The following is a 20,360-nucleotide window of genomic DNA, read 5'->3' on the forward strand; positions in this document are numbered from 1 at the left end:
CCCTTTCAGGTGCCCCCCCATATTCACTCAGGTGTGGTTCACCCAGAGCTGAGGAACAGTGCCCACATATTAGAAGCCTCTGAAATGACCTCCTGGGGAAGTGGTGGAGGCAAGGGGCACACCTTAGGGGAATCCCAGCTCTATTGGTTGCTTACTCATCCAAGTAGTAGTGGTGAGGTATTAATTAACAAAAAACGTAAAACTCATCTGTTTCAAAACACTTCTTTTACAGGTGAATCAATGAATTCTTTTCCTTTTTTCTTTTTTGGGAGGAGGAGTAGAGAGAAAGCATAATCATGCAAAAGCGGGGGTGGGGGCATCAACAGGAGGGCGCAGAGAAAGAGAATCTTAAGCAGGCTCTACACCCAGCACAGAGCTAGATTTGGGGCTCGATTTCACAACTCAGAGATCATGACCTGAGCCAAAATCAAGAGTCAGATGCTTAACCAACTGAGCCACCCAGACACCCCAAATCAATGAATTCTGGACTTGTCTAATGCTCAATCCTGGGTCTAGGGTTAAGGTCAAGACTTTTGGACTGTGGACTTCATGCTCTTTATAACTTACCAGAATGTGAATAGCTCCTCAAGGCTACCTCCCACATCCCACTAAGGAATACAGTGTGAGCTTCCTATCAGAAGTGCAAGAAAAGCCCTAAAAAGCAAGCCCCGGCTCAGGAGTCCGAGAAATGGGTTGTAGCCATGGCACCAGCAAGCTTTGTGACCTGCACAGCCCACTTAACTTCCCAAGCCCACCACAGGCACTCTTGGGGGCCCCACGGGACTCCTTAATCTGGGCAAGGACAGCGAGGGCTCCATATTCATCAACTTGGTATCTGCATGCCCTGGTAAGATCTCACTGTAGAAAGACTTCTGAGCTAAGCTGGTCTGAAAGCACAGATTAGATGGCCCTGCACATCAGTTTAGCGCCGATTGTTTTGGCTATGGTGAGGGAGACCTTCAAGTCCAAGAGTGACCGCTTTGCTCTTGATCACCACTAGGGGGTGAGAGATACTTGCCATGAGGCTTAAGAGAAAACAGGGAAGGGGGGGCAGTGTCTCTCATTTCCCCCATCCCTCCCCCCTCCTCCAACCTGCAGCAAGGTGGAAGTTAAAAAGGTCAGAATCCCAGACGCCTGTTGGCTAAATGATGATGTGGGCAGCACACACCTCACCTACCACCCCCGAGACAGGTTTAGCACACGGGTTGGGTCTGCCAAGCCAAGCTAATGCCCATGTGACTCCAAAGGCCTAGGTGGGAGGGGAAGGAGTGGGAGATGGCTGGAGAATAGCAAGCAGCCTGTTAGTCATTCATTTTACAGCCAGATGGGAAGTGAGATAACCCTGTCACGCTGCCTGTCCCCACAGGGTGCACTTGCACTGCCGGTTGAACACGCCCCTTCCCCCCCTCAGCTCTGGGCCCTGTCAGCTGTGGAGGCAGTGCAGAAGCTCAGAAGAGAGGGGAAGGTGCTGTAAATTCTTCCCACCTAGCAACCACCAGGGCAAACCTTCCTTTTTGTATAAGGGGCCGAGTCACCTACCCTGTCTGGGTCCCAGCTATCATTACAATACCTCATGATGGAAGGTCATGAAGCACCCTTAGGTAGGGAAAACCAGGGAGACTGGCAACACAAGGCACAAGGGTTATCTTCATCATTGGTGCTCGGGCCTTGGGGTGGTGACATGGTGCAAAGAGCCTAAGCAAAGCTCCTTGGGGGGAGGGGGGGCAGGCAAAAAGAGGGAGATGTGGGGCCTCGGGTCAGGAGGCAATGCACCTCCACCCTACCCCCACCACGTTGAAACTCAATGTCATTGTCTTTTCTAGACTAACTGGAATCATCTGTTGAGCATGATATCATGCATCAAGAATCTTCCAGTGCCAGAGCGCGATCCTGAGTCATCTTACATGGTCCTTCTTTCCTTGTTTGCAGACCTGGGGGGCTCTACCATCAGGGCGGCAACCATAAGACACGAAGGCTCAGTTCTGCTTCCCCAGGATCCAAAGCCCCAGGAAGGGGAATGCCAGGGGCTGACAGTTATGAAGGTCTCCTTCTCACCCCAATGCCTCCGCTGACCACGACTGGCCCCGAGAGGGACACTGTGCACAGTCTTAGGCAGTCTTTCCCCCTAGAAGCCATTTTGAGCCGAGGAGGGAGGGGGAAGGAGGGCACCTCGCTGCCTTGCCACCATCTTACCCTCTGGCCAGAAAGGAAAACTGCAGCTCCGCTCCCCTTCTCACGGCCCCTCTCTGCTCTCCTGCTCTCTCTTCCCCTTTCACACACACACATGCACTCCCCGCACAGACTAGGGAACCACTGCCAGCTCTTTCACAACCAACTTTTCCCATAAACTAGCCACACAGCCTTAAGGGTCAGCTACCATGTCCTCAGGACCCGCTGTAGGCCTGCAGGACCCCAGCTACAGGTGTCTGCTGGGCTTCAAGGCAGAATATTGAGGACTAGGGGACCAGGACAATGGTGTGAGACACAAGGAGCAGAAAGGACGGTCTCCGCATCCATCACCACCTACCTTTGGTTCTCAGTCCCTTTGCACCCACTACTTGCCAGATGGTCTCAGGCACTCGACCATTTGTCACACCCGGACCCCCAAAAGACAGCATCTAACTGGAAGATGTGTCCTTCAAGAAAAACAGCCCTTGGCTTTTATACTATCAGGACAACTGCTATAAAACTCCACACAGTAAGGATGCTATGTAATTCAGTCATTCAGACTCAAGCACCGATCAAAAGAAAAGCCTTGTGAGACATAGCCATCCTTCCTAGATTCTGAAAACTTGTGAGAACCCCTCTCTCACCCTGACCAGTCCACACCTAAGGCTTAGTACTTGACTTGTGGTTTTCATTAGATTGGAGTTGTTCCTTCTATCTTTCCTCATTTCCTGTCCAAAGCTAGCTCCGGTCTCCCAGAAGGCAGTCTTTGTGACTTCCCATGCCACCCCTTAGACTTGTCTTCAGTGCCTGAGTTCCGTGCTCCTTACTCTGGCCTTGGAGTTGGCAGCCACGTCAAGGATCTAGGAAAGAAGGCCAGAGTGGGGGATGGGATCCCCAATTTGAGAGAATGAGCCTTTACAGAATCTGGGGATCTGCCCATGCCTGGGTAATTCCACTCACCATCTCTATCCCAATCAGAGATCAGAATGGAGGGATGGGTGGACAGACCCCAAAAGATCTGTCAGTCAAGAGACAAGGTCAAAGCAGAACTCTGGCTAACAGCTGGGCAATGGGGAAGCTAAGGGTCAGGGGGTCAGCTGTCCTAGGGCCAGAGGCAAAAAAGGACTGGTTGACCCCTCCCCCACAGTGAATCATGACAATGGAGAGGAAGGGACAGCAGGGCCTGGGAGACAAAATGACAAGTCAATGAGGGACTGACCTCTAGGGCCCCAGGCCAGACAGCAGGAGAAGAGAGGAAGCAAAAGAATGGTGACTGTCTAAAAGGCAGCAAGGTATCCACGGGGGCTCTGAAGAATGGCCCCCTCAGGGCTGCAGGAAGGGCAGTTTACCCTCCCACAAAGGGGCACAGGATGCATACACATGCCATGGGCCCTCCTGGATTGGGAAGGGCAGGACTATAGCAAACCAGTAGAACAAAACCTGTGTCCCAGAATCTATTGTGGATGTCTGGAAATCCTATATTCAAAGCCAGTCAAGGCAGAGCAAGGGGTTCTGCCGGCAGCGGATGAAGGCAACGGGAATAGTTAAAAGTGGGAGATGGAGACATGTGCACAATCGGTACCACCTCGGTTCACAAAGTGCCTCCTTGCACATCATCTCTTTCTGAGTTTCGTTTTCCCAACCACCCTGAAAAGGCCCTAAGATCGTGCATCCACAGGTGGGTTTTGCAGAGGGAAGCTGAGGTTCACAAAGGTGAAGCAGCCTGTCCAAAGTCATCCAGTGAGAAGTAGCAAAGTCTGACCTTTTGACCGAAAACAGAGCGTATATACTCTTGCCTACTGTGTGATCCATCTGTATTTACTCACAAGTAACATGTAACAAGGTATTGGAAAAAAGTTAGCCCCAGAGTCCCAACTATAAAATTCAACAACTCTTGGCAAACTTGGGCTGAACCCTCTGCACCCCACCCCTCCCCACTCCTCCCCCCCACCCCCCATCCCCAAACAAATGATCTGCCCAGATGGTCGGTTCTATGACGTCTCTATGATTAAGGCTCCAGGGTCTCTCCCATGGCCACTACCAAAAAAAAAAAAAAAAAAGGTAGAAACTGGCCCAGGTTCAGTTTAAGGAGACCTGTCAACCCTCTGCCTTTAGTTTATTAGAGAAATGCAAAGCATATGGGCCAGTGAGAACTATGTATCAATTGTAGGACCAACATGGTGGGTGGAAAGTTCTTCATAAGAAAAAGCCAGTTGTGACTATTGTGTGAAAGGTTGCAACCAAAATCAAAACACCAGCACTTGAAGGAGTGCATCAAAACTCAGTGCTCAGAACGTGAGTCCTTGCTGAGAGCCAGCCAGGTTTACTCCCCCATCCAGCAGAGGCAACAGCTACATGTATGTGCCCCACAGTAGAAAGAACTCCTCCGGCCTTCCCTTTACTGCTTATCAGGGCAGGGAGCGAATTTATCTTGACAGTGTTCTTTTAACCTATATTTGCCCCCACCCCCCAAAGTTCCTCTTGGGCTTATCTCCAAACCATCCTTTTCCTCAAAAGATTAAAGATTTAAACACAACCAGAGAGCAGTATATATAATCTTCAAAGAGCACTTTAGACATCATAAAGAATATTTTAACAGGCATTATTTTTTTTTCCCTTACCACACCCGCCCTCATAAACCATTTATAAGTTGAGCAGAGAAAAAGAATGTACCAGGCTGAGATAAAGTAAATAAAACAGCCCAGGCATGAAACCTGGTAGTCTAGGTTAGTGGGACCACCTATCTCCTAAACCTCTTAAGCCCATGCCAGGTAGTACGCCAGGCTGCCTCCCCTTGACCACCCCCTCCAAAAGGACTCTTCAGCCTGGGTGTGCACCTGCTTCCACTCCCCCAGGACCCCGGACCCCCCCAAGCCCCCCACCCCCCACTGTGGCCTGCTCCTACCGGTGGCACACAGAGCAATGAAGGTCTGCGCGTGCTTGCGGATCAGAGACAATTTCTCACTCGGCTGCGGCAGCTTCCGAAGGATGTGCTCGATGAAGTCATGAGGGGTTACGGCAGCCAGGTTCCACTTCAATTTCCCCAACACCACCAGCTCCCACTCCTGATGAGGGAGGGAGGAAGAGAAAAGTATAAAACCCAGAGGCTGACCTGCTGTTGTCCCAGGACTGGGATTGGGGATCCGGACCAGTTTTAAAGACACTCATTTGGACGCTGTGGGATGGTGAGGTGGGCCCATTTGTCCCAGTACCTCCCCCACCCCCAAAGCTTGGAAGTTGTTGACATCTCTTCTTAGGCTTCCAGTGTCAGGCTCGCTGGGCAATAATGAGAGCCCAGGTGGCTGTTGCCAAGATTCTACTTTCTGCCATTTCTTTTCCTGTCTGGCTCCCCGCTCCCAGCCAATCCCAACCTCCAAACAGTACTGTTGCCTGCCCACCCGGAAGGCTGAACCTACAATAAGATACTGCCAAGGTCATTGTGGCCCTTAGGTAGTAATTTATTGTCTGTGTCTCTACCGCTGGATTAATAGTCTTTTTAATCCTCGGGGCAAAAATGATGCACAGAGATAAAGCTCAAAATAAGGTTCCTGGGCCCAACTCCTTGGCAACCAATTAGCTTACTTGTAGCTGGTGCCAGAAAGCGCCACTTCTCTCTGCTTTAAAACTTTCCCCTCCACAAATAATGCAGAAGTCTTGGGAAAAGGACACGCAGCCAGAGTGCCCTTTCACCTAAAAGCTTCATAGGCCTTTGTCATCATGACTAAAGGACCCACCAGAGGGTCACTAGCAACCCCATGTTGCAGCTAGAGGTGACGGGGCAAAGTGAAAGTGCTTGTACTAGGTCACGGAATCCCTCCGTTCAAAACTGAGGGTGGCCAGTGCAACTCCCATCTCTCAAGGGCTTCTCATCACCAGCCCACCTTGTGAGAAACCTCTTTTCTCCCTTACTGGGATGCATTTGGAGAACTGTGCTCAAGGTAAACCAAGCCAAAAAGGAAACCCTAAAAATATGTGCAATCAGAGGGAAAATGGGCCTATCCATTCATGCCTTCATAAGAATGAGAGGAGGAGACCTGCCTGCCTGTGCACCCTGCTCCCCCATTTGCCCTAAGAGTCCCCAGGCTATCTCCCATTTGCTAAGCCAGCAACCAGAGCCCCAGCCCCCCTCTTGCAGCACTAAGTGGCTGTGTGATTTGGGGTGCCTCCTTTCCCCTCACTGGGCATATATGAGGACTCCTCCAGATCCCAGCTTTGGGGATAAATAGATGGGGAATGGGCGGGGTGGGGGGGTGGGGGGATGGAAGGCAGCGTTTTGGAGGAACAGTATTAGTTAGCTTGGCTGGTCCTGGAAAAACTGGGGTGTCCTGAAGAACACCATGGCCCACCATCACACTGAAACAAATGAACCACATGGAAGACTCATTCTCCTGGTCTCCCATGAGGAAAAGCAAACTGGCAACGAATTCTAACAAACTTTCCTTTACATGCTTTATAATGTTGGCTTTGGCTTTTTACAGGACGTTGGGGTGGAGGGAAAAAAAAAAAAAAAGATAAAATTACTAAACCACCAGTGTCTTCTAAGATGGCTTGAAATTCCAGCCCTTTCTTCTCGCAGGGGAATACGAGTGTAAACCACTCGTCTTGTACTATTATTAAAGGAAGCAGATCTCCCAGAAGAAAGCACCTTTCTGGGCCTCCCGGACCAAACCAGAAGCAGCTGAAATCTGGCAGCGGTTCAAAGGTGAAGTCATTCAGGCCCCTCTGCATTCCCTGCAATTCCTCCCCCAACCTTGCACATGTCTGCCACTAGATGGCAGCCCAGCCCCAGAAAGGAAGGCCTCTCACAAAGAGCTCCGTTCTAGCAGCCAGCCCTGGCCCTACGGACTTCACTTCGGGCAGGCCTTGCCAGTCCGGAGGGGGAGGGGCAGCTAGAGGGGGGCCCCTTTCCAAAGAGCGCAGAGAAAGGTGCGCACACCACTCCTGGTGGGCCTGGGCGCCACTCTCCCAAACCACACTGCCATAACACGGACACGCCTTTAAGTGCGAAGCTGCAGGGAAAAAGAGTTAAGACCGGGTGGGAAAAAGGTTTGTTGCCAGAAAACCAGTCAAGACAGGACCCTTGTCATGGCAAAGAGGTCACAGCCCCGCTGGAGCTAGGAACCCAGGCTTCAGATTCCTCCAATAAAAAGGCCAAATTTTGACTCGGCTCCAAAGTCAATGAGCTGATATTTAGTTAACAGCTACTATGTACAGGTATCTTGAGAGTTTATCCATTGATGTTACCTTTGAACTGTAGATTCTTAGGACACACAGGACAACACACTCCTATCATGTGGGCACATTCCTACCATGTGAGAAGTCGAACTATTTTCTTAGAATTCAGTGGATGAAAATTTGAATTTAATTAAAATGTTATCACTGTGTTCCAGGTTTCCCCTACACACACATACACACACAAACACACACACACACACACACACACACACACAGGCACAACTGTAATTGAATTTCACCGACACAACAAATGTCTTGGGGTATCTGGGTATCTTATTCCTGGATGTAGCCTCAGTGCTTAGTATAGTGCCTGGCACACAGTAGGAACACAAAAAAAAAAATTTGTATTTAAAGCGTTATTTCCGGGAAGTGTGAAAATTCCAGCAGTGTGGTAATTTGGGATCCAAAGGATTTGTTTGGGGAGCAGGAGGTAGAAGCTCGCCAGGCCTGGAGAGAGCAAAGAAGGAAGGAGGAATAGAAAGGAGATTGTCATTACCAGCAGCTCCTGAGGCTTGATGGAGTTGTCAGTGTAAATGCACAACTTCTCTGCGGTCAGAGGGATAGTCTCTTTAAGTTTGGAGGCCAGGAACATGCAGACAGCACCCAGGAGCTGCAGATGGGTCTTAGGAGTTGGGACCCCGGCCAAGAAGCGATCCAGGTAATTCATGGCCAAAGGGAAGACCTCCTCTTCGCACTTCTGTTCCTCACAGACCTAAGATGGGAGCGGGAATGGGTTGGGTGGGGGTGGTTGGAGGGAAGAATATCAGGAAAACACACATACACAAAAAAAGAAATGAAAAGGCATAACCTATGGAAAGAAGCAAAAATATTTAATTTTTCAGCGGGGAGGGGGAGGGGAGTAGACTATGTGATAAGAATAAAGATGAGGAAAACGGGGTAAATCTAAATGGTCGGTGCTGGGGTACTCCCCAGGAACGTAAGAGAGAGTTGAACTGAAGATCCGAACCGAGGAGGCAAACAAATGCGCAGTAGCCGCCAGGCTCGGCGACGCTCCCTTTGGCTACTGACTTCTTTGCTCCCTCTAACTCACTCACACTCTCTTTTTTGGATTTCGTCATCTTTTCAAAAAATCAATAAAAATATTCTGGAGGCTCCGGGGGTCTTCTTCTTGGTCTCATTCGGAGCCCCGGACCCTGCTCTATCATTCCCGACAATTGAAAAAAATGTCCGGGGGCGTCCTTGCGGCCCAGGCGCCGCTATTGGGGGGGTGGGTGGGGAGAGGTGGGGAAGAGAGGGGGAGGGAGGAGAAGAGGAAGAGCCGCAGCCTCGGCGGCGGACTCGGAGCCTGGGGAGACGGTTTCAAAAAATAATTAAAAATCGAGGAAATATCCTAGAAAAGCCCTTTTGGCGTGAAAACCCCACAGAGGAACCAGGCTTCCCGAAACGGAGATTTCGGGTGCCGGAAAGGTCTGTATCTCAACCCCTGGGGCTTTGGATCCCGAGGGGAAAGTTGGAGGGGTGAGCGCCGCGGCGGGAGTGTCCGTCCGGCTGCGGCCCGCAAGGGCAGAAACCGGGGACCGTGGTGAGGAGCCGGGGGAAAGGCGAGGAGCGGGGCGCCGCCGGAGAGCACCCGGGGCTCTGACCTCTCCGTTGGGGGCGCCCCGACATCCCCCCTACACACACCTCCTCCCCCCTTCCTACCCCACCCAAATCTCCGCACCGAGAAAACTGGAAAGCCAAACTGTAAGTAACCTTCGTGAGGTGGGGGCTGGGGGAGAGGGTACTATTGCAAGTGGGGGGGCCGGGCTAACGGGGTGCGGGGGGCGAGCGGGCAACGCTTTCCAGCCTTTCCAGCCGGAGTTTGCAAAGCAACATGGCGAAACCACGGCAGGTCCAGAGCCGTGCATACGTGGGCACACGGCTCGCTCGGCAAAGATTTGGAGCAAGGGTAAAGAAGTGGTTCTTTTGGGTTCCCCTAAAACACACGTTTCTTCATTGCGACTTCCGGGGCTCCTGAATTCTCCGTTTCTCTCCTCCTCTCTCCTCCCCCCCTCCTCACCCCCCCCCCCCAAGTGCCAACGCGGAGTCGCAACCACATGCGGGGACCTGAGGCTAGGACGATTTTGCTCTGGCCTTTGGGGGGCTGCTCTTTTTTACTTTGGGGCCCCGATTCCACGCTCCCACTCCCAGCTTCACTGCACCGAAAGCAGCCGCAGCTTCGCAAAAGACAGATCAGGATGGGGGTGGGAAGAAGAGGCAGCCACATGCAGGCACACGCGCGCGGGATGCTCCCCCACCCCCGCCCCAGGACAGTCTCGTTTCTCCCAGATTTTCCTCCTCCCCCCCTCCCCTCCCCCAGTTCTTCTAGCATCCTGCAGGGAACAGAAATGAAGCCACGCGTCTCGCCAAAGGGCGAGGGGTAACCTCGCGCGCGGGAGTGCGGAGGCGAGCGCGGATCCTGCCATCTCCCAGTTTTAGGGTCCCTGCGCTGGGGGCGGGGGTGGGGAGCGTGGGCGTCTATCCGGATGGGGACAGACGGAGTCCGTCTGCAGACCTACCTCCAGCATCCAGGTGGCCACCATCCTGCGCATGTAGGGCTGGATGTCCTTCTGCACGCATTTGAAGTAGGAGCACTGGGGAAGGTAGCGCTCCTCGATGGTGAGCAAGTTCTGCAAAACGCGGTCGTCGTAGAGCAGGTTGGCGTCCGGCACGGCCCTGCGGACCGGGTCCACCTCGCAGCACAGCAGCTCCATGGCCAGTCGGGTACCCGCTCGCTCCCCTGCTTTCTCCGGACTGGAAAAGTTGGGGGGTTTTGAAGGGGGGAGGGGAGAGGGTTCCCCTTACCTCCTTCCTTTGGCTAAATAGGGGGTTTTCGAGAGAAAAGTTATGGGGCAGAGAGAGACAGAGGCTGGGGAGAAGAGAGGAGAGGGAAGGGCGCTGGGAGAGGAGAGCCTCGGGGGCTGCTAACTCTGCCTGCCCTCCCCTTCAAACTTGTCTCGCTCTCCCCTGCTCGCTCTTCTCTGCTCTGCGAGGCAGTGACGCAAACTGGCTGGGCAGTTAGTTCTCCTCCCTCTCGCCTCGCTCCCCTCTCCGGTTCCTCCTCCCCTTCCCTCCCCTCTCGTCCCTCCCCTCCTCCTTTCAATCTCTCCGTCCCTCCCTCCCTTTCCCCTCTTGTTATTTAGGAGAACAGCAGCTGGCCCGACCTAACTTCAAACGCGGTCCCCCGCCCCCCCACCCCTCTCCTTAGCTCTCCGAGGCCCTTTCCCTCTATCCAGCCCTGCATGCCAGGGGCCCCGAATAGGGGAACCCACAAAAAAACCCCACCGATTCCTACTTATTCCCTCTAATTTCGCACATTCTGTGGGCGTATCGTGCCAAGTACGACCCTCCAACTTTGGCTTTCTCAAAATTGACCTTTCCATTCCTGCCCATGCATGTAAGATCCGAGAATGACGAGTGGATCACTTGAAGATGGGGTGGGCTCCTGCAATTTAGAAGCAGATCCCTTAAGTGAAGAATAAGGAGGGCGATTTTAGAAAATAGCAACCTCGGATATCCAGAGATAAAGATTCTGTCCCGGACGTTTGAGCTCCTGGATCACTTCGGGCTGTTTCAAAAGCCCGATTAAAGGGGCCAGAACAACGCCCCCCCACCCCACCCCGCCTGTGTGTGCGAAGAGGAAGGAGAGGAAGGGGTGGGTGTTAGGAGGGAGGGGGCGGCTTCTCCGACGTGATAGAATGTGACCCTGAAGCAGAAACCCTCCCCTTCTTGGGGGCGCTACAGGCGCCACGGGGAGCAGGAGAGAAGAGGTCTGGGCTGCCGCAGGCTGGGGGGGGGGGCAGGGCTACCATCGGTTCTTCCGCGGCCCGCGGCCACGCAGGAAAAACCCGCTTCCTCGCCCCTGCATCTGCTGACAAGCCGCCCGAGGTGTCTGCGCCGAGCGTGGCCACACTGATACAGCTTTCTAGGAAATAGCCCGGGAGGGGGAGGGGAGGAGAGGGGGGCGAGGGAGGGATTAGGTTTGGCTCCCCCTCTCTCCCCCTGCGCAAACAACACCACCCCTTCCTTTCCTCGGAGGCCCGAGACTTCCATCCTGTGTCCTCCGCTGGCATCCTCGCCGACCCCTCCGGGTTCATGCCTCACCCGCCAGCCAGGGCTTTCTCCCCGGGAGCCGGGTTGCGGTGGGGACGCTGCCAGCGCAGTCGGCTCCGACATGTGCTCTAACGCATCCCCGGGTCAAGGCTGCTTTTACAGGGGATATGGTGGCGTTTCCTCACCTTCTTCCTCCCCCCCCGCCCCCCTCCCCCGGGTTTCAGTGTAATTTCACTTGGGGGGGAAGGGGAGAGAGCCCAGCGCCCCCGGCAAGTTGGCGGAGCTGGCACGTGCAGGGAGCATGGCGTGGGTCAGGGCTCGGGACACACCGTGGTCAACCGAGCGCCTCCTTCGCGGAGGCCGGGGGCCCGAACCGGGGTGTGGAGAGCTGGCGGGGAGGGGGGGCTGGGTGAGCTGTACACTCGGTTCCCTGAAAGGAGCGGGGGGAGTGGAATAGGGAAGGCGGGGAGTGAATAAACCAGAGGTGCTAGCGATTAACTCGGGCCCCGAGGCCAGCCCCTTTAAACGAGGGTGGGGCGGAAGGGGTGGGGGGGAAGGGGGGGATATCGCTTTAAAAGGGTGAGTAAGAGTTTGGGGCGCCGTCTCCCCTCCCTCTATTTGCATAGCCAATAGCTCTGGGGCTCCTGCTACTGCGCGCTGATTGTTACCGGGCAGATTACTTTTTTCTTTTTTTTTTTTTTTTTTTTTTTTTTTTTTTTTTTTTTAGTAGGACGCGTTCCCCGCTACATCAAAAGGAAGCCAAGGGAGGGCGGAGGGAGCGCGGGGACTGGGGCGGGCGAGGGCCGGGGAGAAGCCGGGGCGCCTGCGACCTTATCAATGGCCGAGGGAATTAGGATCCAATCTACCGTAGGTAAAGAAAGGGGAGGGAAGGGGGCGGCGAAGAAAAAGTCTAATTGCTGTGGAAGCCATTAGCTTTCGGGAAGAAGAAAGCTCCCTGAGAAACCTAAATTGCAACTCAAAATGAAACAGTCCTGCGCAGCGGATGACACTCCGGCTGAGTACAGTGCTCCTCGGAATAGAGTCGGTCCCTAACAATTACCTATTGATTTTAGTCAACTTGGACTTTCCGACTCCTGCTTGAGTCACTCCGGATAAATACATTAACTTACATTTTAAGACCCCATAAAGGAATTACTCAAACTTTACCTCAGCCACCTATGAGCGGTTCAAAGAAAGCTGCTGGGGAGGTGGGGGGGGGGCCCGGGGGGGGGGTGAGAGGTATTTTTAAAGTATGAATCTAGCCCGACAGGCAAGGACAGAAGTCGGCGAAGGCTTCCAGCCTCTTTACATCACTTGATAACTAATTCAGGAGGGTCTTTTCTCCACCTCTCTGCAGGGAAAGCATCCCCAGCCCTGGGGCTCCCGAAGTGGGGAGGAGGGGGGAGGGGCAAAGGCGGGTGGTGGTCCTCCCGGCCTGGCCCACCCTGGGGAGAGAGCCTGGGTGGCGACGGCTCAAATCACAGAGGCGAGCCGAGGGCCCGCTCGCCCCTTCCCTCCCCTGTGCCCCCCGCCCCTGCCCGGGACTGGCCTCCCGGAGAAATTCCGGCGGGGCGCGGGGCTGGGGGAGCTGGAGCTGCGAAGGGGAGGGGCGCGGGGGGACGCCCCCTCTCCCGGTGGCCACTCCATTCACCCAGACCCGCGAGTAGGACGCTTCCCGCGTGGCAGGCTCGCCTCTTCAAGTTCCCCCATTCACTTCCCCTTCCTATTACGGACTGTTCCCGAACATTAACCTCGCATCGAAGCCGTCCCCCAGTCGGGTTTCAGTCTCCAACGCGCGGGGTGGGGCGTGAGAGGGTGCGGAGGTTGGCAGGAATGTCTCCGGAGGCTTGGACTGGAAACTGAGTTTTCCCTTTTGGTCGCCACTCCGACCATGTGTTAAAACCGTAATTTTGCTTGTTAAAAAGCACTGCGCCTAGCACGCGGGAAAAGGCACGTTGCCTTCTGGGCAAACGTGCACATTTTCTTTGAGTATAGACTCAGGTTAAGAGAAAAAAAAACCTCAAGCTCCTGTGCTCTTAATTTTAAGTCAAAACTGGTCATTGTGGGAAACAAGGGGGGAAAATAATGTTGGTTTTTCCTTATCCCTCAAGGAAAAAAAAAAAAAAGCCTGCCCTTTATAGGATCAGTGATAAACTTTAGTGAACATAAGTTTTATTGGACTTTTATTCCCTCCCGTGCCGGCTCCCCACCCCCCTTTCCTCGGGTTTTGGAGTTTCGGTTGGAAAGTGTACAAAACCCTGTAGGTGTAGGGTGCAGCCTGGTGTTGGGTGTTTATAGCACATTTCTGCAGGAGCCTGCAAACGCTAAGCACACATGCTCCCAAGCTCACCTGGCAGATGCCGGCAGGCCAGGTGATCACGCTGTCGGCTCAAAGCTTCAAAGCCGCGCGAGTTCGAGCCCGGCTGCCTCCGCGCAGGGGCGCTCGGGACGGGTGGGGGGAGGGGAGGGAGTTCAGGCTTGGGAATCGGGACCCCCGCCCTCCCCCTAAGTTCTCCGAAGACTAGCGCTGTGCCTGTGTTTCTCTATTGAGGGGTGACCAGACCATGCAAAGCAAAACCCCGACGGTTGCTTAAAAGTAGATGGCAAGTGTCCCGGTCTCAGCCCCTGGCTCCCGGGACCCCAGCAAAGAACTAGAGAAGGTACAGAAGGAGAAACTGGGGGAGGGCGGCGGGGTCCCAGGAAGGGAGCGAAAGTGAACCGGAGAAACGTGCGAGGGGAAAAAGACAGGTCGGGATGGAGGGCGCGAGGCACGGAAGGCAGGTGGGGACCGGCCAGAGGAAGGCGCCCCGCGCCCGGGCCCGCGACGCCAGGTGTGAACCGGCCTCCGGGAGCCCGTCGCCGCTCTGGGGCGCTCGGGGTCCCGCGGGGGCCGCGGCGGCCGGGCCTGTGCGCGCAGACGGCCCTTTCGGTGCGTGTCAGCCCGGCCCGGGGCTGTGCCGGGGGCGGAGGCGGCAGATGCGGCAGGCGGGGGTCGGGAAGGCCTGCGCCCGCCGTGCGCGCACCCACCTCGCATCGCGCGCCCCTCCCCTGGAGAAAAAAATAAAGACTGAAAAGACCCAAACTTCCCCCTCTTCCTGTCTGATTCAGCTGCAGGACACGCCTCACGAGGCCGAAAATAGCCCTGGAAATGCATGAGCTTTATAAAAGTAAATTTTCCAGTGAGATTTGGGGCGGGGGGCGCCTGGCCCGCGGCGTCGGCGGGGCCCGGCCTCCCGGAGGAAAAGGAACCGGCCGTCTCGGGGCCTCGCCCTCCCCCGGCGCGCCCGGGAGGGGGCCGCTGGGCGGCGGAATCGCGCCTCTGCTCGGGGAGCCACCACGCGGCTTTTTCGCGGAATTTTGACGTCACCCACACGTGGGGGGAAGGGGCTGGGAGAGCGAGAGGAAGCGGCGGGGGAGGGGGCCGGCGGGCGGGCGGGGGCGCGGCGCGGGGCGGCGGCGGCGGGCGCGGGGGGCGCGGGGCGCGGGGCGGGGGGCGCGCGGGGCGGGGGGCGGCGGGGGCGGCCCCGGGGGGCGGCGGGGGCTGCCTGCGGGCCGGGGCGCCGACCCTCCCGCCGCCGGCCCCCTCCCCACGCGGCCGCCCCCCCCCCCCCGCCCCTGTGCGATCCGGAGCCGCTCGTTCGCGGGGTCCCGGCCCGGTTCCGACCCATATCGACCTCAGCCTGAGTATCGTGATTGCCCCTGTCTCCAGCGAGGGGGACGAGGCCGTGTTTTTCCGCTCGAGTCACGAGTTCCGCGGCTACTTTGACACCAGGAGTTTTCCACGCGCGACGTGCTCCTCCCCGCCGCCCGCCCCATCCGCTATGCAGACACCGGCGGGGGTGGTTCATGCTCTAATACTGACACGCGAGACCTTCTCCCGAAGATGGAAACGAGCGATATTGGATGAATGTTACTGTGCGAGGAGAAGATCCGTCTAGAAATACGCTCGTCAAAAAGAGTCCCACAAATAGACGGGCAGAGGTGCAGGGCGGTTCCCCTCCCACTCGCGGGGTCCCCGTGTGGCGTCCGCGCTCGTGAAGAACCTTCTAGACTGCAGGGGCCGGACACTGCAGCCGCACGCACAGCCCATGCACCTTCAGTTTCCCCTCAATTTGGACAAAGTCTTTTTAATCTTTCAGTCTGGGGGATGATCTCTAAAACATGTCATCTTCTGAACCCACAGTGACAATTCTGATTTTATGCTGAATTTTCCAAGGACCTGTCGTGGGAATGTTTGAGAGAGAAAGAGGAAACGTGAACTGGCTTTTACCTCAATGAGGTAGAGAGACTGTTGCAGGAATCAGATGCAGAAAGCTAGAGGCTTCTTTAAAAATATGGATCTGAAGTGGAATCATTTGTTTCAAATGTAAAGGAGAAGCTTTGTGCTCCAATCAGATATCAAGTGTGGAAGTGTTTCTTTTTTAAGATGACAGAGTTTGATTTTGAGTATTACTTTCTTCATTCGTTTTAGTACATTTCCTTTATTTTTTAACTTAATATTTATTTCTTTTTCGTTTAATGGTTGCTGATCTGACCCAGGACACTCTGTTTTGTTTCTTTTGAAAAAAAGGAAGAGTTAAAATTAATGATAATGTCAATACTTTCTGTTGAAGCTCAGTCCGGGTGAGCTGTATTTAAGAGAGCTCGCTTCTTGGTGCCTGGTTTGATAGACACTTGCTTTGTGTATACAAAGGTTTTAAAAAAAATAGAATAAATTATTGAAAAAAAAAAGGAAAGAACCAAATGAAGTGTTTTAAAACTTAAAAGATGAATGTCCTTTAAATTTTGCTCCTGCCTAATTTCAGACACCTGAGTTGTGGGAGGTCAGGTTAAACACTTTGTAAATCTAAATTCTTAGTAAAATGTCAAAACTACCCCCACCAGAAATTTTTTTTGAGCAATAGTCATTTTTGTTTGTTTTCTAAACACTTCAGTTTTGTCTAAGTTTATTCATCCCCCTTTAAAATGTCCACTTCCCAGTGGAAGTTTGAATATTCTTTGGATTTCATGGCATTATTCAGCAGTGTATCAGTTACAACCAAATTGAAGTGATATAAAATATTTCTAATAAATATTCCTTATTTCATAATTTACTTTGCAATCTTTAAACACAAGGATTGCTAGCATCTGTTAGTGCAGTGTACAACATAATTCTACAACATGCTGAATTCATATTCTCCAAATTTTTATAAACTCATTAATAAAAACCGGAGAAATAGTTGTCTTGTTGAGGCTTTTCGGTTTTTTTGCTGGTGGCAAATTTCAGTAGACAGATTGAAAATTTTTCTAAAATTATTTTCTTGGTGGTCCTTTTGTTGGCGTAAAAGGAATGAGTTTTAAAATGTGAAACAGGTTGTTCTTAAAATTTTGTAATCTTCCAAATGTGTACCTCTGGAGGGATATATTCTTTCTGTTTTAGGGTTGACCTGAAAGCAAGCAGTTTGTATAAGTGTGCTAGACAATCCAAGCTAGGTTGGATTTAGACTCTTAGGAGGAATGCATTTCCTCTTTGTTCAGCCTTAAGTAAGGGCATCTGCTTTTACATGAACTTGAAACAAAGTCTGTGCCTATGCATTATGTAAACAACTTAGAAAAGCACAAATCCAGAGCAGAGGGGTTTATGTGGAAGGTGAAATTAGAGCAGAAAATCCTAATTTATTTCTGCTGTTAGCCATCTCAGATCACACTTTCCTTGTGGTCTCATTAACTATAAACCAAATACTTCTTTCTTTGTGATGTATAGAGGTGGGTTCTTTCAATCCCTATTTAGTAATGATGGTGATGATGATAATCCTCTGTCTCCTTTCAATGAGTGTGTGCAAAATTTCACATTATTTTTCTTTAAAAATGGTCATCAAATTGTAAGAAAAAAATTACAAATACTATGTTAAGTTTTTGTCCTGGGAAAAAACACCAAAAGCATTCAATTTTGCACTTTTGAAAATAAAAAGTCACCAAAATTTATTCTACCTATTGCTTAGGGGAAGAGAAAAATACAGTAGATTAAAAAGGAACAAGAAAATTACTTTGCCTAACTTCCAAGTCCTTTCCTTCATCGTGCCCACATATGTTTCCATTTTTGAGAGCCGCCAGTCAGTCCTTCAGGCAGATGCAGAGACCCAGAACCAAAACTCCTTCCTGGTGTCAAGGAAGAGATGTCCTGAAGCAAATGGTTTGGGTTAGTTTACATAAGGTTTCAGATGAAATGTCTTGCATCTGGCCACCAATTATTTCAGGCTCATGAAACATTATTTTAAAAAAATATTTTGAGAGAAGGGAGTCTAGACTTATACAGGCCATTTTGCATCAAGGTCTTCCTGAAATCATTTAAACTCAGGAAATTTAGTTATATCAAGAAGCAGTGCACGAGATCTCTACTGTGTGATTCTAAAAAACTGGGTGAGTAGTAGGTTTTTCTACTCCCTACTTCTGAATTTTTATTCCTCTAATCCTTCTCTTTTTTAATAAAATGGTATATCTAATTTAAAATTTCCCTATCAAAACACTGAATAAGGCTCCAATTTACTTGCCTTTGCACAAGAAAAGTTCACATAAATACTCTTTGTAGTCTAATTACCAGCAATTTTTTTGTCATCTAGCAGATGATTTAAGTAAATCAGTAATGGCACTTGGTGAAATTGGCTACATTTGGGATGAAAATCATACCTCAAAAAATCAAAAGTCTCGCCTTCCATTTAGATACTTAAGACTTTACGTAGGCTGCCTATATGTTTCACCAGTGGAAATCATTCAGATTTAGGAAAGCCTTGTTCTCTACTATAGATTAGATGCAGTCTTGCTTGGAAACAAGGAGAATGTGCTATAGGACCTCATGACATTTTGTCCAGTCACAGAATATGCCTCTGCATCCAGGAGTCTGCAATTGAAATTCTGTATAGTATTCATGCTGAGCAGTCACATATGTGTTAAACTGATAACATCAAGATCTGTGCATGGATACATCAGAGCATGTCGGGGGCATGCTTCAGATTCATAAGGTAGAATTTTAATGGTTTAAATGGAGGAGTCAAATATGCTGAGATTTCCGTGCTTTGGAGAATGCCTTAAGCTTTTGTGATTTATTCCTTCGTTTTTTAAAATAAAAACCGAGTCCTTACCATGGCCAAACAGTGTGCCAGGCATTGGGAATGTAGTGGGCATATAGTTAGGCACTTAATGAGTGTTTCGGAAGGTAGGCAGGAGGGAAAAAGAGTCGAAGAATACAGTCCCCAACCTTGAAAAAGCACATTTTCTAGTGATTAAGCATGAGAAATGAGTGCTTTAAACATAGTAAAACTATAGAACAAAAGGCACAGAATGAGATGCCATGTTTTATCCATCTTACACAACCTACCTTGAGCCAGGGACATGGAAATTTATCTTCTCTTTAAAACTCAGTCTAGTTAAGTAGTTATTACTTGAATTACACAGTGTTTTTTACAATGTTCTTAAACTATTCTCAAATTATGTTCTTAATTTGTTTATACTTTGTTGGGACTAGTTGGTTGAATGTCTGGATTACATGTTTAGGGTTTGGTTAGTCCTTTTAAAGTTGCCAAAGATAGAGCTGCTTTCTTGGTCCATCATTCTGAAAGCATTCCTTTCTTTGAGTAGCTGTATTTCCCAGAGCATCTGTTTCTCGTCTGAATGAATCCTCGCTGAATCCGACAGGGTATTGATTAGTGTTTCACTCCTTTGGTTGGGAAGTGGAGGTCCGAGTAGATCATTTACTCGTCTCAAGTCTCCTGGACGTTAACAGAGCAGAATATAGACCTCTAATTAATAGCCCGGATGCCTTCTAAAATTGATGCCCAAAATATTGTCTGTCCTTGTCACAGCATCATGTTGGCGAAATTGCACTAGGCTAGAATTCAGAATATTTGCACTCTGGTTTCTGCTTTGCAGCCAAGCAGCAGTGTGACCTGCAGATGCCTTAAATGTTTCTATTTCTGAACTTAATGATCATTAAGTTCCCTTTCAGCTTTTTTTTTTTTTAAGATTTTATTTATTTATTCATGAGACACAGAGAGATAGAGAGGCAGAGACACAGGCAGAGGGAGAAGCAGGCTCCATGCAGGGAGCCCAACATGGGACCGGATCCCAGGTCTCCAAGATCGCACCCTGGGCCAAAGGCAGCGCTAAACCCCTGAGCCACCTGGGCTGCCCGCCTTTCAGCTTTAAATGTTTGTTATGTCCCCATGGCTTTATCATCATCATCATCATCATCACCATCATCAACAGGAATTTTTTTTATAGCATCTTTTATATATTTTACGTTTTACATAACAATTCTTAAATTGTGAATTGAGGCATAGTGTCATTCCCTAAATATCTGAGAGATGCTAACTCATCCCAAATTGGACCCTTTTGAATTCAGTTCCTTATATAGATGGGTACTTCAGTGAATGCTGTCAGCTGATAGAGAATGCTGTTTTCCTAATCCTAAATTGATAGACTAGCATGACAGCCTTCAGAAAATATATGGAATGTAGGGTCGCTTGGGTGACTCAGTTGGGGTAAGCAGTTGACCCTTGATCTAAGCTCAGGTCTTGATCTCAGGGTCATGAGTTCAAGCCCCACATTGGGCTGCACATTGGGTGTGGAGCCACCTTTAAATACACACCTATGTGCGTGTGTGTGTATGTAATATAAAAATATATGGGGAATGTAAAATATGGAATATATACCTGTTGTAGAATGCTTAAAGAAATTCCAGCATATGGGTTAAATTAACGAAATGCTTTATTCCTATAACTCAAACACAGCCCCCATTACAGCACATATAAACATAGTTTTGAATGGGCCCTAACTTGCATGTCCTTTGGGTTACTAAATGACAGCTCGGAACCTTATGGGCATCTTTAAATGAAGCATATTCTAAACTACATGGAACTTATGTGCAT

At 51.0% G+C, this 20,360-nt stretch overlaps 1 protein-coding gene across 1 annotated transcript in view; it reads right to left on the reverse strand.

The window, feature by feature from the left end:
• The window catches only part of CCND2 (cyclin D2), a 29,999-nt gene extending 19,574 nt beyond the window's left edge, over positions 1-10,425 (reverse strand). Inside the window, exons 1-3 of the mRNA XM_072799323.1 lie at positions 9,924-10,425; positions 7,901-8,116; positions 5,075-5,234 (exon numbers count right to left, since the gene is read on the reverse strand). Of these exons, the coding sequence (XP_072655424.1) occupies positions 5,075-5,234; positions 7,901-8,116; positions 9,924-10,118 (571 nt within the window). The 5' untranslated portion in view covers positions 10,119-10,425. The remainder of the gene's footprint in view (positions 1-5,074; positions 5,235-7,900; positions 8,117-9,923) is intronic.
• Between the last annotated feature and the right edge of the window lie 9,935 nt (positions 10,426-20,360).

This window comes from Canis lupus, chromosome 25 (genome assembly GCF_048164855.1).
Source record: "Canis lupus baileyi chromosome 25, mCanLup2.hap1, whole genome shotgun sequence".
NCBI classification, from domain to species: domain Eukaryota; kingdom Metazoa; phylum Chordata; class Mammalia; order Carnivora; family Canidae; genus Canis; species Canis lupus.